Source organism: Aethalodelphis obliquidens, unplaced genomic scaffold (genome assembly GCF_003676395.1).
Source record: "Aethalodelphis obliquidens isolate GAN/ISIS:26980383/991018 unplaced genomic scaffold, ASM367639v1 scaffold41, whole genome shotgun sequence".
In the NCBI taxonomy this organism is placed as follows: domain Eukaryota; kingdom Metazoa; phylum Chordata; class Mammalia; order Artiodactyla; family Delphinidae; genus Aethalodelphis; species Aethalodelphis obliquidens.
Genome location: NW_020837985.1, coordinates 15,501,931 through 15,519,016, shown reverse-complemented (window position 1 = coordinate 15,519,016; position 17,086 = coordinate 15,501,931). Strand labels below are relative to the sequence as shown.

Below are 17,086 nucleotides of genomic sequence, written 5' to 3'. Positions count from 1 at the left end.
GTTTCTTTCTTTTTTTTTTTTTTTTAATAAATTTATTTATTTATTTTTGGCTGCGTTCGGTCTTCGTTGCTGCGCAAGGGCTGTCTCTAGTTGCAGCGAGTGGGCCCCACTCTTCATCGTGGTGCGCGGGCCTCTCACTGTCACGGCCTTTCTTTTGCGGAGCACAGGCTCCAGACACGCAGGCTCAGCAGTGTGGCTCACGGGCCTAGTTGCTCCACAGCATGTGGGATCTTCCCAGACCAGGGCTCAAACCTGTGTCTCCTGCAGCGGCAGGCGGATTCTCAACCACTGCGCCACCAGGGAAGCCCCAACCCCTGTTTCTAAAGCGGTCATGGCCTCCGAAAGGTCATCTGGCCAGCAGAACCACAACTGGGGTCTGAACCCTGGGCAAGCTCTGGAGCCCCCAAGGCCTCGGCGGTGGGCGGTGGCCACCCATTTTCTCTGTGGTTTCCCCCATGGTGGCCCGGGTCCCCTCATGACTATCTCCAGGATGCTGGGGCTGCGGGCACAGCGTGGCTACAAGGACTCCTCGAGATCGGGGTTGGCTGGGCAGAGGGAAATGCCCATGGCCCCGGAGCAAGCTGGCCCAGCAGCAGGTCCAGGCACCAGCAGCCCACGGGCCCTGGGGCCTCCTCAATGGTAGGGCCTCCAATAGCCAAGTGTGGTGACAGGGGTCCATGCTGGGAGTCCTGGTCTGCCTCCTGGACCCAGCTTCCCCTGCAGCCATGGAACTGGACCAGGGGCCACAAGCGGGAACTCCGCTCCAGAACCGCCCAGAGACAGGTTCTGCTGGGAGGCCATACAGAGTCCCAGCTCTGCCGCTTCTTCCCTGGCACGGGGCACGCATTACTATGTATCGCTATGGAACAAATGACCCCAAACTTAGGGACTTCAGACCACACACATCTACTGCCTCACAATTGCTTGGGCTGGGAATCCAGGCAGGGATCAGCCGGGCTTCTGCCTTGGGGCGTCTCAAAGGTGCACCAAGGTGTCAGCTGGGGCCAGATCCACGGGTGTCCAGAAGGAGATAACTGAGAACCAGAGGTGGAGAGGCCGGGCCCGAGGCCACACTGGGGACATAGGTGTACACACACATGCACACACACACGCGCACATGCTGTGCCCAGAACACGGTGTTCGATTCCACAGCACTGTTCCTGCAAAGGTGTGCTGGGTGCTGGAACATTTGTGACCTCAGGGGTGAGGTCAGGGCTGTCTGGGGTGGCGGAGGGCGTGCCCAGAGACAGGACTGCTCTGCCGGGCATGAGGACAGAGCTGGCAGCACCTCCAACCGCACCCCAACAGGGACGGGCCGCGTTCAGAAAAGCCACACAGCCACACCATGGCCGACAGGACCTCTTTAGCCAGGTTCCAGAGCCCCAGGTCAGCCCAGCGCCAGGCAGGGGCACGTAGGAGCCCAGGAGGGGACCCCCATGTGGTCTTCCAGGAGAGCACCCCCTGCAGGGCAGCAGGGAGCTGACCCCCAGGCCCTGAGCCGAGAGAGGGGCCCGGCAGCTGACGTCCCCTTGACTTGGTGGAGAGGAGGCTGGGGGGTGATGTGGAAAGGGGTAGTCGAATCCCAACACAGTCTTTGCCATCGCGCCACCTGTGGCTGCTGACTGCTTGTGGGAACCAAAGGTATGAGAACGAGTGGACGGATGGATAGACGACAGACAGACTGCCCACTGCTTCCCTGAACCTCGACTTCATCGAGAGGATACAGCAGCCCATGACCTAACAGACTCAAGGAACGTACACCAAGGAAGGCTCCTCTGGGGACTTTGGTCTCGTGTCCCCAGCACCCCAGGCAGGCACGAGGGCAGTTCCACCTTCCGTGTCCAGTCGCAGGTCGGAGTCTGGCCTGAAGGCTCCCTCCCCGGCCTCCTCGGCCCCCAGCCCAGGGTGCGCTCTGTGGGGACTCAGGCATGGCTCTCCAGGCCGTCCCTCGGGGTGGGGGTGGGGGATTCCAGGGCGGGATTCCCGCCTGTGTTCCCATCCCTGTGGCTGTCCCCAGGGCAGCAGTCCGTACCCGCCTCTGAACGCAGCTCCTCTGTTCTGCACTGTTGCTTCTGCCTGTGTTGTCAGGCCTGTCTCCCCCCTCACCCCGGCACATCCTGCATCACATCTATGGCGAGAAAACGCTCCCCCTGCAGCTGTTTGCTAACTGCGTTCCTACTGTTTTTCTGTCTTTAAAAATACATCCAGTCCTGGTCGCCGTGGGGCTGGGATGCGTGTTTGTGGTGAGACAGGGGTCTCGCTTGTGGCTGTGGCCATCACTGACCCGCCCGAGGCCCCTCCTGGGCGCAGAGGGAGACCAGGCTCTGCGTGAATGGCTGAGCCCACCAGGAGCGGCAGGGGAGTGAGTGCTTTTCTGAGAGGCCGTAGGAGGAAGGGCCTTCCAGCAGGGCTCGTGTACTGAGCCCCGGTGGCCACGTCCCCGGGATGCAGCCTTTAGAGCTGGGCAGATCTGAACGTGCACTGTCCTGCAGAGGTTGTGTGTCCTGGGACGGGTCACTGAACCTCTCTGTGTCTCAGCACCCCGCAGGGTTGGTGTGAGGACAGTGTGGACATGATCAAGTCCCCAACACATGGCCATCCTCGTTGGTGCCGGTGGAGGCGCTGGTGAGGTTGGTGGCGGGGCAGAGGTGACGGGAAGGGACGCGCCCATCCGTCCCGGGCAGGGGCGAGCTGCCCTGTTCCCAGAATGCCTTCATTCATTCACCACTGAATTATCCAGTCATCCAGCACCCACTCTGGGTGCCTACTTTACCAGCCAAGCCTCCCTGACCTGCTTAAAATAACCTCCACAGCTTACCCACTCCCTGGCCGGCTTGACCTTCGTCCTTCTTACTGTCCCCGGGACATAAGTGCCACGAGGGAAGGAGTTTCTGGGTGTTTCTGTCCCCTGAAGAACCCCCAGGTCCTGGAGTGGTGCCCGGCACACTGTCAGCATTTGCTAAATACTCGCTGAGTGAGTGGAGGCGGCAGGAAGGATGCCACTCAGGGCATTGTGCAGGCTCGGGGACTACAGAGCCCGTCAGCCACCCCCAAGCCAAGTGCCCCCCCGACCCAGTCTCTGTTCCCTGCACTTTATAAACGCTTTCATCCCAGCAAGTTCCCTGGTCAGGGCTGAGTCTTCTGTGTCACCAGCTCAGACATGCAGGAAAGCAACATCTCAGGCAACCCCGGGAGTGTCCCCTGCCTGGCCACAGGGTCACTGGTCCCCAAAGAGGCAGATGGCGGGGGGGGAGGGTCCTCAGTCTGGGCATGGCCAAGGGATGGGGAAGGGGCCCCCACTCCAAGCAGGGCCACCACGTGGGAAGGGAGCTGAAGGAGGCAGGGCTGCTGATAGCAGCTCCAGGTGGACGGGAGGAGGACAGTCCCGCTGTTCAAGGAAGGTCCTCCCAGGAGCACGCTCTCAGCAGTATCCACTCATTCACTCGCTCAGTCAGCCTTTACTCAGGACCTGCCCTGGGACACGTTGGGGACCCAGAGACAGCCAGCACATCCCCAGGGAAACTTGGGAAGGCAAAGGACCAGGGGTTAGTCAGTGGTGCCACCAGGTTTCCAAGGAGCTCAGGGAGAGCCAAGGAGGGCCATCAGTCAGCCAGAGAGCCAGGAGACACACCTTAGGATGCTCTTACCGAGGCAGGAAGGCTGAAGGCTGACTTCACATCAGCCTCACAAAGGGACAAGGAGGAAGGACACATGCTCTGGGCAGAGGGGAGAGCAAAGTCCCATGGTCAGCTGGAGAGGGCTCGGGCAGCTAATCCTGGTGTGGAGGCTGCAGGGGACAGACCACCAGGAAACGAGCGAGCTGGGAGGGCTGTCCCAGGGCTGTCCCCAGAAGATCCAGGCAGGGCTGATGGCTGCTTTGGACACATCGCTCTACCATGCGTTCCACAAACATTTGCTGAGCCCCTGCTAAGCATACCAGGCACTATTCCAGGCATTGGGGACACAGCTGGAAACAAGACATGAAGAGCCCTGCCCCTGGTTTACATTCCAGTGGGGGAGACAGCCAATAAACCAGACATGGTACAGTGAGTTATATGATGTTACAAGGTGAAAAGGGATATGGAAAGAAATTGACAAGTTTAGGGGGTAGAGAGTGCAGGGTGAGGGTCAGATTTTAAAGAAGTTCATCAAGAAAGAAACAATCGAGCAAAGTCTTGAAGGAGGTGTTAGACTGAGCCGAGCAGCTCTCTGAAGGAAGGACGTTCCCCAGACCAAAGGAACAGCCAGTGCAAAGGTCCTGAGACAGAAGTGTGTCTGGTGGGTTGCGGAGCCTCAGGAGCTCACTGTACCTGGGGTGGACGGGGTTAGCAAGAAAGAGCGGAAGGAAGTGAGGTGGAGGGGATCCTTTTTGTTCTTATTTCTTTGGTTCTTGTTTTTTTTTTTACTTACAGTATTTCTTTTTTATTTACATACATTCATTTCTTGTTATTGCTAAGTAGTATTTCTGTGAATGTAACACAGTTTGTTTATGCATTCACCAGTCGAAGGACACTTGGATTTTTTCTGTTTGGGATTATTATAAAGCCACTGTAAACGTTCGTGTACAGATTTTTGTGTGAAGTCGTCATTTCACTTGAGTAAATGCCTAGGAGTGGAATAGCTGATTTGGATGGTAAATGTAGGTATCACTTTCTAAGAAAGTACCAAACTACTTTCCACACTGGCCGTACCATTTTGCATTTTCACTGGCGATGTTGGAGACTCCAGTTATCCTGCATCCTCACCAGCACTTGGCATTTTCTGATTTTTCTTATTTTATCCATTCTAGTAGATGTGTATTGATATCCCACTGTGGTTTTAATTGGTTTCCCTCATGGGGAATGATGTTGAGCTGTTTTATGGGCTTATTTGCCATTTGCTTTTTTCCTTTAGTGGAATGTCTATTTGAATTTTTTGCCTGTATTTTCTAGGTTGTTTGTGTTTTGTTTTGTTTTGTTTTGTGAGTTATTTGTATATATCAGATATAGTCTTTTATCAGATATGTGACGTGCAAATACTTCCTCCAAGTCTGAAGCTTGTCATTTCATTTTTTTATAGCTGCCTTTTGAAAAGCAGACATTCTTAATTTTGATGAATTTATTTACCAATTTTTTATTTCATGGATAGTGCTTTTGGTGTCATATACAACATATCTTTGTCCAACTCAAGGTCACAAAGTTTTCCTCCTATATTTTCTTCTAGAAGTTTTAGAATTGTAGGTTTTACTTTAAGGTCTATGATCCATTTTGAGTTAATTTATGTATGTAGTGAAGTATAAATTGCGATTTTTTTTTACATGTGTATATCCAATTATTGCAACACCATTTGTTGTATAGACTATCCTTTCTTAATAGAATTGCTTTTGTGCCTTTATCAAAATACGTGTGGCCTGCATACCAGAAAAAAAAAATGTTTTCATCATTTCAAAGAATCAGCTTTTGGTTTCGTTGATTTTCTCTATTGTTTTCCTGTTTTCTACTTCATTAATTTCTGTTCTACTTTTTATTTTCTTGTGTTAGCTTTAATATGCCCTTCTATTCCTAGTTTTTAAGATGGAAGCTTAGGTCATTGGTTTCAAACCTTTATTCCTTTCTAGTACTATAAATTTTAATGTTATAAATTTCCCTCTAAGCACTGCTTTAGCTGCACCCCATGCATTTTGATATGTTGTGTTTTTATTTTCCTTCAGTTCAAAATCCTTTTTACTTTCTCTTTTGATTTCTTCTTGGCCTGTGCCTTATTTTAAAATATGTTATTTAGTTTCCAAATGCTTGGGGATTTCCCACCTCTCTTTCTATTATTGGTTTCTATTTTACCAACTTGCAATTTGTTTTCTCTTTGTCCCATCTCTTCTTTGTTCTATTTTTCTTTTCTATTTTAAAATATTGCTCCACTGTCACTTGGTTTGCGCTGTTTCTGACAAGAACTAATTCTTAATCTTATGGCTCTCATTCTTTATACCTTTGTATAAAATGTATCTTTTTTTCCTCTGGCTGTTTTTAAGATTTCCTCTTTATTTCAATGTAACTTAGTGTAGTTTTCTTCATGTTTCTTTTCCTTGTGGTTCATTGAGTTTCCTGGATCTGTGGGTTTATGGTTTTCATTAACTTGAAAACTTGAGATATTATTTCTTCAAATATTTCTCTGTCCTCTTTTCTTCCCCTGTGAGGACTCAAATAGGCCCTTTGTAGTTGTCCCACAACTCACTGATGCTCTGTTCCTTCTTTTTTTTTTTCCAATCTTTTTTCTATTAGTGTTACATTTTTGTATAGTTTCTGTTGTGTCTTCAAGTTCACTAATTTTTGCATCTATGGTGTCTAATCTGCTGTTAAACTCATTCTGTGTATTCTTAATCTTAAGCATTGTGTTTTTCAGCTTTTTTATATTTTCCATGTCTTTCCTTAGTGTGCTTATGTTTTAATCTACCATGTTGAAAATATGGAATATAATTATAATAATATTTCAAGTCCTTGCCTACTAATTCTCTCATTTGTGTCATTTATGTGTTGTTTTTGATCTGCTGATTTTTCTCCTCATAATGGGTCATATTTTCTTGCTGCTTCTGCATGCCTGGTAATGTTCCATTCAATGCTAGGCATTGTGAATTTTACCTTTTCGGGTACTGGATATTCCTGTACTTTATAAATATTCTTGAGCTTTGTTCTGGCATATAACTAAATTATTGAAAAACAATTTGGTCCTTTCGAGGCATTCCTTTAAGCTTTATAAGGGCAGGCCAAAGCATTCTTGTCTAGGGCTGAAATTTTTCCCCACTACTGAGATAATACCATTCATAGTACTCTGACCAATGCCCTATGAATTACAAGGTTTTCCACTCTGGCTGATGAAAACAGGAACTACTCTCAGACTATGTAAACTCCAAGAATTGTTTCCTCTGCTCCTTCGGGTGCTTTCTTTTCACACGTGTACTGATCAGCATGCAGAGAAAGACTTGGGGGGCAGGGGGTGCTCTGAAAATGTCCAGAGCTCACAGTCCCTCCCTAGGCAGCTCTCTGCTATTATTCTTCCCTGCAAACTCTGGCCACTTTGGCCTCCCCAAACTTCCACCTCTATTTCCTCAACTCAAGTAGACCACTAGGTTCTCTTGGGCTCCGCCCCCTGCACTGCAAATTAGAAGTTTTTCAGGCAGCAAAAGCTGCAGCAGTTTGGAGCCAGCCTCGCTGGTTTTCCATCCATCAGGAATCATTGTCCTGCCCTGCTTTCTGCCTAATATCTGTTATTCATGGTTTTGTATATTTTTTCCAGTTTTCCAGTTATGTAAGGCAGGAGGGTGAATTTTGTCCTTGTGACTCCATTTGGATGGAAGCACCAGTGTCATCTTCATCATTTTTAGGACTTTGGGTTTTTCTCTGAGTGCAGTGGGAAACCATGGGAGGATTCTGAGTGACTTTATCTGACACACATTTCATAGTTCAACATTAAGAGGGCTTGGCCCTCTTAATATTAGTATTAAGAGGGGTTGCCATATCCTGAGTCCTCTAATTCCTGCCAGCCATGTCTGTCCCACCAACACTTGCTGGGAAACAAGGCCCCCCCAGGCCCACTCAACCGTGTCCCTTGGGCCTCCAGACCCCTGCCCTCCTCCCAGGATTCAGTCAGTCAATTAAACAGAAGGGTGGGTGCATAGAAAACTGTTGCCAAGCCTGATCCAGACCAAGGTGGCTCTCAGCATCTACTGCACCTGCATCCATGAACACACACAAGGGCACCCAGGCGCACACACCCAGGAGTCCCTTTTCCATTTCAGAATCTCCTCCCACATCTCTGAATCCACGAAGAACCAGTCTTACGTAAATGTGCCTCAGGATTCTGCCCCCAGGGACAGATGGATGCCCCCCACCACCATCCTGCTCTGCAAGCCACAGAGCAGCCAGGCCGCCCTGGTGCCCAAGGAACACAAGACATTCATGGAGGAAGCCTACAGCGCAGGTGACCACTGGCCCCGGGGCTCAGGCAGGGCAGTCAGGTTCCAGCAGACCCCCTCAGTCCCTCCACCCAAAGAAGTCCTGGGGACGAGGGCCAGAGGAAGTCCACTCTCTGGGACCTTGGGGTGTCAAGAGGTGTGGACATAGTGCAGCTTTCAGCAGAGCCTCCTGCCCATCCTCCTTGGCCTTTTCATGTCTCCTGAGGCACCATCCAAAATGCCTTCTCTCACCCACCACCCTCCACTCTCCTTCAGCACCTTTCACACCTTAGAACCTCAGCTTACCCCTGGCCCTCTCACTGGAATGCTTTTCCCCTCATTCAAAGGATGACTTGCCCTCATCCTTCTAGGCCAACTTAAAGTGCCTCCTCCTCTGAGAAGACAGTCCCGACTCTCCACCTTAGTCAGGATTTATCACCCCTCCCCCTCTGTGTGCCCAGGGCCTTTTATACAACTCCCCAGTAATAACTCCCTAAAGTCCACCAATACTGGGTAGGGCTCCCTTGGACTGGAGGCTCCTTCAGAACAGAGCTGGGCCTTGACTCCCCTTTAAGCCACACACACAGCCCTATGACCACACAGTGAATGAACATCATTGAATGTTGGGTGACTGGATGGAGGATGAAAGGATGAAGGAATGAATAGATGGAGGGACAGAGGGATGGGTGGATGGATGGATAAATGGATGGATGGGTAGATGAATTTCTAAATGGATGAAGAGTGGGTAGATGGATGAATAGATGAATTTATGAGTGGATGGGTAGGTAGATGGATACGTTTATTAATGGATGGATTGATGGATAGGTGGGTGATAGATGAATGGGTAAATGGATGCATGAAAAGGAGGATGAATCAGTGAATGGATGGAAATACGCATGGGTGAACAAGGATGCATTCCCTGCTTGCTTTCTTGCTTCTCATCTTACCTTGAACCCCGGAAGGACTGACAGAACAGTCAGGAGGCCCAGGATTTCCCAGTGTGTTCAGTTCCCAGCCCTCCCTTTCAGATCAGAATGGCTGTTTCCCATTCCCAGCCCTACCCCTTCGCTGCCCACCCAGCCCTGTTAGCACAACGTGACATTCCTACAGCACACCGATCCTCACACTTTCTTGCCATCTGCTTTAACCATCTGCTTCAAGACGCTCCGGGACCTGAACAGTTCAGACCCCCTCCACCTGAAGCACGTCATCAAAAAATCAAGAACGTGGCTCACGGGGACCCCAGTCTGGTGCTGGAAACCATCATGACTACTTTGTAGACAACCTGGATGTGGGAGCTGCTCGGGCCACTCAGGGCAGTCGTGGGGAGCAGAGGGAAGGCCTGGACCCCAAAGGGGGATCAAACCTTGGTTCCTCCAGACAGCAGCGCCATGATTTGGGGCAAGTCAATCTCATGTGTCCAATGAGCCAAGGGGGAAGGGAGGAAAGTGGACGGACACGTGTGCACCATCCTCTGAACAGTCTCTCGATGAGATTATTATGATCCCCAGAGATGAGGAAACTGAGGCTTAGGGAAGGGAAATGATTTGCCTAAAGTCACAGGGGATGGATGGTTGGGTAGATGATTGGGGGAAAGCTCTGTCTGGCTTTTTAATGAACGAGTGAATAAAAGAATGAATGGAGGGGCTTCCCTGGTGGCTCAGTGGTTAAGAATCCGCCTGCCATGCAGGAGACACGGGTTCAAGCCCTGGTCCGGGAAGATCCCACATGCCGCGGAGCAACTAAGCCCGTGCGCCATGGCCGCTGAGCCTGCGCGTCCAGAGCCTGTGCTCCGCAACGGGAGAGGCCACAACAGTGAGAAGCCCGCGTACCGCAAAAAAAAAAGAATCCACCTGCCAATGCAGGGGACACAGGTTTGAGCCCTGGTCCGGGAAGATATTGCCGTGGAGCAACTAAGCCCTTGCTCCACAAGTACTGAGCCTGCGCTCTAGAGCCCGCGAGCCACAACTACTGCACCCACGTGGCACAACTACTGAAGCCCGCGTGCCCTAGAGCCCGTGCTCCACAACAAGAGAAGTCACCGCAATGAGAAGCCCGCGCACCACAACGAAGAGTAGCCCCCGCTCACCTCAACTAGAGAAAGCCCACGCGCAGCAACAAACACCCAACGCAGACAAAAATAAATAAATAAAACAAATAAATAAATTTTAAAAAATTTATAAATGATATAACAATTTCATGGGATGATCAAACAGCATCACAGGGACCAGCATCACGTGGGGAGAGACCAGAGACCCCCTCACTTTCAGATGCCACCAAATGCAGGGCTAGGGTTTGCATAGACAGGGCAAGTGGGAACCGTAAGGCAGGCAGGAGGTACAGCACGAGCAAAGGCTCAGAAGCAAGAAGAATGATGACGGGTCTTGGACCAGTCAGCGGACCGGGGATGCTGACAGGCACGTGCAGCTCTGAGCCTGAGATTGGACCCGATCTTCACCTGCCAGCTATGCATGTCGGCCTTCCTCGGTCTCAGTTTTCTATCGAAAAACCGGGTGGATGGTAGCCGTCCTGCCCACCAAACCAGACCACTCTTCCTTTCTGCCCACACCCGGGAGCTGGAGGAGGGCTACCGGGACGCGGCCAGCAACGTGCTGGTGGCCACCAGCAGGCACTGCTGGCGGCTGGTGGCCCAGCACCTGGAGACCGAGGTCCTGTCGGGCGTCCTCCCGCACCGCAGCCTCCTCTACGTGATGGGCGTCCTGACCTCTAACGGTATGTCCCGTGCTCAGGGCCTGGGCTGGGCCACCCTCTGTCCCCAGGCCAGCAGGGGGAGGGGGAGGTCATGAGGAGAGAGCAGGAGGGGGCGTGCAGGGCTGCTGATCCGCGGGACACACACACAGGCTGTGCAACAGTGAAGCATCCCCGTGCCAGAGGGCCATGGGCTATGGCCCGAGCACTCCCGCAGCCCATCTCCCCTCGGCCAGCCTGGGCCACTTCGGGACTCCCAGGGTAGGGCACCAGCGGCTAGCCGAGCTGCCCATCCCCACTAGCCCGTGCTCCCGCTGTCAGCATTTCGACAACAGGCCCGGACAGAATCGGGACGGAGCGAGGAAGCCCAGGAAGCAGGCCTGCCCTGCCACGTGGTCCTCTCCCCGGATCACTGGCAGGCGGGGAGGCCAAGCTCACAGAGGCTGTGCGACGGGCCTAGGTCACCCAGCCTCACGTCCTGGGCCTGTGGGGTCCAGGTCTCTGTGTTTCCTCAGCAGCCGCTGCCTCTGAGCCACTGGAAGGACCACCTGGATAGTGGGGGTCTCTGAGAACCCCCAGAGAGGACTTACAGGGAAGGGTCTTGCCAGCATGAGGCTCAGCTAATGCAAGACAGCAAACACTGAGCGCCTGTCACGTGCCCGGCTCTGCCCTCAGGAGCTCACAGCCTCCCAGGCAGGCGCGCGCCAGCTCTCATCCCTCGCTCATTCATCCGTTCACAAGCATGAGCTGAGCTCCCTTCTGCCCAGCGGGGGAGGTACCGGGCGGCCCTGGTGGCCACAAGGGAGGGCTTCCCGGAGCAGGCAGCCAAGTCTGAGCCATGCCTTGAGGGATGAGTAGGAGTTTGAGGAGGGAATGGTGTGAGTACACCTCAGGGCCTTGGGGAGGAGCTGGTCAGCAGCCTCGGCGAGGGGCTGAGGTCAGGGGGAGGAAAGGGGCGTGGCAGGCCCTGCTCTCTACAAGGAAGCCTGGCGGGGAGGCCTCAGAGGCCGTGCTTGGGAGTGTGGACTCTTAGCTCAGCTTTGCACCCCGTGCCTGGGGCTGGCAGGCTGGGTGGAGGTCCCTCTTTGCCTTGGGTGACCTCCGAAACCCCCAGGGCCATCCCTGAAGCAGCCGCTCCCCCTGAGGTTGGGTTTCCAAAGTTCCGTAAAAGCTTGCAGCCTCCCAGTGTGCCCCTCTCTGAGCCTTGTTTCCCCACCCTTGAGGGGACCCAAGTACATCCCAAGCAACCATGCCCAGAGGGAACCCTCCATTTACCATTGGTGAGCCTGAGGTCCAGAGAGGGAACGTGACCTACCTGAGGTCACACAGCAAGTGTGGCAGGGCCACAACTCCAGACCAGCTTTCTGGACCCTGAGCCCAATTCTGGCTCGCCATCCTCTGAGCTCACCTCCCCAATGGAGCCAGAATAGCCAGAGGCAGGACATCAGTCGTCTCCAAGGGATGGGGGAGATGGAGCCCAAGACCCGGTCCTGGCCATGGACATCAGGTCTGGCCTCCAGGGACCCGTCCTCCGCCCCACAGAGGAGATCTTCAAGGAGAGAGAGAAGGCTTGCTGGGAAGAGCAGCTGGCCCAAGTAGGGAGGGAGCTCTGCCACAAGCCCTTCTGCCGGGATGATGGGGGATGGGAGGCACCCGCTCAGCCCTGGGAGGAGGGAGGAGATCAGGGAGGGAGGGGAGGGAGGGGACAGAGGGGGAGGCAGGGCGAGGCTGTTACAGATGAGTAACAGGTTTGGAGGGGAGGGGACTTGACCACAGTCATGGGACTGGTCTCTGTGGAGTTGGGATTTGAACCTTGGTCTCTAGGCACCTGGCACAGGGTAAGTGTCCTTCCCACCCACCCTGGGGGCTGGATCTGTGACTGAGGGGCCCAGAGAGGATGCAGAGGCCAGATCTGAGACCAAGGGAGGAAAGAAGAGGTCGGCGTGGACTGAAGTTGCCACAGCCGAGGATGGTGTCGTGCTGGTCCATCTCCGGCCACACACCACGTGAAGGTTTTGTGTGGTCGGGAAAAGGGACATGGCGCCCTGGCAGACCTGGGTTTAAGTCCAGATTCAACCAATCACAGCTGCGTGTCGGATGACCTACTTTGCCTCTCCGTACCTTAGTTTCCTCGTCTGTCAAATGGGGGTAAAAGTACCAACCTCAAATGTTCGTTGTGAGATGACAGGAAATAATCCACGTAGTGTTTGGCACTGTGCCTGACAGACAGGAAGCCCTCACTCCCTACATTAGTTATTATTATCATATAGTAGCAGCAGAATAGTAGTAATTAAATGGCATTTAGTGGAAATAACACCAGCAGCAGCAGCAATACAAGTAATTAATAGAAAAATGAGACAGAAAATCACAAGGACACAGAAGACTTGAACAACGTAATTAACCAAATTGATCTAATTGACGTTCCTTTCAAATGTAAATAGAACATTCACCAAGATAGATCATTTGCTGGGCCATATATCAAGTTCCAATAAATTTAAAAGGACTGAAATCAAACAGAGTACATTCTCTGCCCAGAACATCAATTACAGAATGATAGCAAACATACATCTGGAAAAATTCCAAATATTTGGAAGTTAGACAACACTCTTTTAAATACTCCATAGGTCAAAGAAGAAATCACAAAGGAAATTAGAAAATACTTTGAACTGAATGATAAGTAAAACACAATATGAAATTTTGAAAATCTGTGGGGTTCAACAAAAAACAATGCTTAGAAGAAATTTATATTTTTAATGCCTATATTAGAAAAGAAAAAAGTGTATAAAATCTATTTCCTAAACCTCCATTTTAAGAAACTATCCCCGAAAGTGCAAATTAAGTCCAAAGTAAGTAGAGGGAAGAAAATAATAAAAAGTAGAGTAAAAATCAAAGAAATTTTTTAAACGGACAAGCAGTAGAGAGTGAATAAAACCAAAAGCAGGTTATTCAAAAAGATTGATACAATGATAAGCTCCTTGATAGGCTGATCAAGAAAATCAAAAATATTCAGTAACAGCAAAGAAAGAATATCACTGCACATCCTTTAATATGGAATGGTAATAAAATATGATTCCAATAAATTAGGCAATTTCGATTGAATAGACTAACTCCTTAGAAAACACAAACCACCAAACTGACGCGAGAAGAAACAGAAAGTCTGAGAAGTCCTGTATTAAAGAAACTGGAGTCATATTTTATAAACCTTCCCACAAAGAAAACTCCAGGCCCAGATACTTTGCTGGTTAATTTTCTATCACAAGTTAAGGCAGAAGTAATACCAATTCTATCCAAATTCTCTCAGAAAATAGAGGAAGAAGAAACACTTCCAAAACGTTTTCATAAGACCAGCACAACTCTGACACCAAAGCCAGACAAAGACATTACAACAAAACTACAGACCAATATCCTTCATGAAGATGGACTCAAAAGTCTTTAACAAAATATTAGCAAAATAAATCCGGCAATATACAAAAAAGTCCACACACGTTCAGCAGCATGGAATTTCTCAGATCCCAGTCCTTTGGGGCTTTTAACGGAGGCTTTGTTAATAGACACGATTAATGAAATCACTGGCCACTGGTGATTAAAGTCAATCTCTAGCCCCTCTCCCCTCTCTGAAAGTTGAGGAGTGAATGAAAGTTCCAACCCTCTAACCATGACTGGTTTCCCTGACAACTTGCCCCCATCCTGTGGTTACCTAAGGGCTTTCCAAAAGCGGAACCGGGCTTGTTATGAACAACAAAAGACACCTTTACTGCTCCAATCACTTAGGAAAGGGTTTTAGAAGTTCTGTGCCAGATGAAAATAGAGATAAAGACCAAATATATATTTTTATTATAAATCACAAAGAGAAAGGCTCTCAACAAAGTAGGAATAGGAGGAAACTGACATCTATGAAAACCCTACAACTAACATACCTAGTCACAAATAAATGAACACCTTCCCGCTAAGATCAGAATAAGGCAAAGATGTCCACCCTCTCCACTTCTGGTCAACGTTGCACTGAAGTCCTAACCAGCGCAGTAAGGTAAGAGGAACGGGAACTCAGACACAGATTGCAATGGAAAATGTAAAGCCAGCTTTCTTTGCAGACAACATAATTGCATACACAGAAAATCTCACAAAAGTTTGTTTTTTAATGCTAGAACTATTAATTACTAATAATTGAATTTAGCTAGATCTCAGGATACAAAATCAACATGCAAATGTCAATTGAATTTCTATATACTAACAACAAACAATTGGAAAGTAAGGTTTAAAAACACAATGACACAGCCACATGAAAAACATAAAAGACTCAGATAAATTTAACAAAATATGTTCAAGATCTTTACCAACATTGCAAAGAGAAATTAAAGAAAACCTAAATAAATGGAGCTATATGATCATGGATAACAGGAGTCAATAATGTTTAGATGTCAGTTCTCCCAAAATTGATTTATAGATTCAGTGCAATGCCAATCAAAATCCCAACTAACTTTATTATAGAATTAAACATAATCTATAAGTTAAAAGTTTATATGGAAATTTCAAAGGACCTAGAATAGCCAAAACAATCTTGAAAAAGAACAAAGTTAGAAGAATTACACTACCTGATTTCAAGATTTCCTATATAGCTATAGTCCACAAGACAGTGAGAACTGACAGAGATTAAACAAATAAATCGATGGAACAGAATAGAAACTCCAATATAAAACCACACTCATATGGTCGATTAATTTCTTTTACAATGGTACCAAAGCAATTCAATGGGCAGTCTTTTGAATAAGTGGTTCTACAACAATTGCGTATCTAGGGGGGAAAAAGAACTTAACGAAAACACTTCTAGAAGAAAACACAGGAGACAATCTCGCCAACCTTGGGGTAGGTAAATATTTCTTAGGACCCAGAAAGCACTTATCATAAAAAGAAAAAAAAATAGAGTAATTAGATTTCATCTAAATTAAAGCTTCTGCTCATCAAACAATACTATGAGGAAAGTGAAAAAAGGGAAACCACAGACATGGAGAAAATATTCACAAGACATATATCTGACAAGGGACTGTATTCAGAATAAATGAAGAACTCTTACAAAATCAGGGAGAAAAAGACAAACAGACCAATTGCAAAAGTGAATCAAAGATTTAAATAGGTATGTCACAAAGGAAGGCATATGAATGACCAAAAGCCAAAGAAACAACAGTCAATATCTTGAATCCTCAGTGAAATGTCAATTAAAACCCGGGGAGCTGCCACTACCCACCCAGGACAGAGCTCAAAGGAAAGAGAAAGACTCGACCAAATGCTGGCGGGGAAACTCACACTGCTGGTGGGATGGTGAAACCTCCTTGGAAAATCGACATTGTCTTATACAGTTATGACTCACCAGTTCCACTTTTAGGTATTAACCCCAGAGGCATGAAACATTCATACACAAAATTACACATACAGGCATGTTCCCGGCAGCCTTACTCATAAGAGCCTCAAACTGGAAACAACCTGTACTAGGCAGACTCATTCCCTCCCAAAGATCCACCTGAGGAAACTAGAGAAAGAAGAGCGAGTTAAACTGAAACCAAGAGTGAGTTAAACTGAACTGGGAGATTGGGATTGACATATATACACATATGTATGAAATAGCTAACTAATAAGCACCTGCTGTATAAAAAATAAATTAATTAAATTAAATTTTTAAAAAAACTGAAACCAAGCAGCAGAAATGAAATAATAAAATTCAGAGCAGAAATAGAGAAGTGAACTTGAGAATGCATGCAAAAATGTGGACGAGGACTTCCCTGGCGGCACAGTGGTTAAGAATCCGCCTGCTGTTCTGTGCCCAGAACTCGGAGGACATGCGGTGGAGGTGGGCGAGCATCACCTCCTGGCCTGTGGCCAGAGGGCGGACAAGGCCAAGACCCGCATCCTCCCGTGGGTGGACAACATCTTGTCACGGATGGTTTTCTTCTTCCACTACAACTCCTGGGTGTGACCCCCCGCAGCCCCTGGAGCCCGCCAGAACCGGGGTCTGAGAATTCCAGAACTTCCAGGGCCTTGAAGCCCACCTCCCCACTCCCTCACCACCCTGGGCTCCTACTCCATCGTTCCCACCTAAGGCTTCATGGGCTTCCGTGAGGACTCCCTCCCTCCACCGCCCCCCTTAAAGAAAACCCTGGGCTCTCACTCGGGGGAATTGGAAGTCCGGGTGACTGCCCATCACAGCCTGTGATGACGGTCCCCTGACTCTACACCCTGCACCAGGGGCTTCCACCCTGGTAACTCTGAGGGGCTATGCAGCCTGTGAGACCACCGCACACTTGAGGCCTTTGGGCCTGGGGTGGCCACACATCACGAGAAGCTGAACACTGAGCTTCCTACAGGCACCTCCTGATGCTTAAGCCTCATCGATGTATTCGCATTGCTAAACAAAATCACCGGTTCCCGCATCAAAAAAACACCCAGCTATGTGGCCCCAGA

At 49.4% G+C, this 17,086-nt stretch overlaps 1 protein-coding gene across 1 annotated transcript in view; it reads left to right on the top strand.

The window, feature by feature from the left end:
• Positions 1-331: 331 nt before the first annotated feature.
• The window catches only part of LOC113633696 (maestro heat-like repeat family member 5), a 41,240-nt gene continuing 24,485 nt past the window's right edge, over positions 332-17,086 (top strand). Inside the window, 9 exon segments of the mRNA XM_027132064.1 lie at positions 332-417; positions 7,769-7,950; positions 9,072-9,140; positions 9,143-9,184; positions 9,187-9,215; positions 10,501-10,657; positions 12,176-12,228; positions 16,453-16,489; positions 16,492-16,595. Of these exon segments, the coding sequence (XP_026987865.1) occupies positions 332-417; positions 7,769-7,950; positions 9,072-9,140; positions 9,143-9,184; positions 9,187-9,215; positions 10,501-10,657; positions 12,176-12,228; positions 16,453-16,489; positions 16,492-16,595 (759 nt within the window).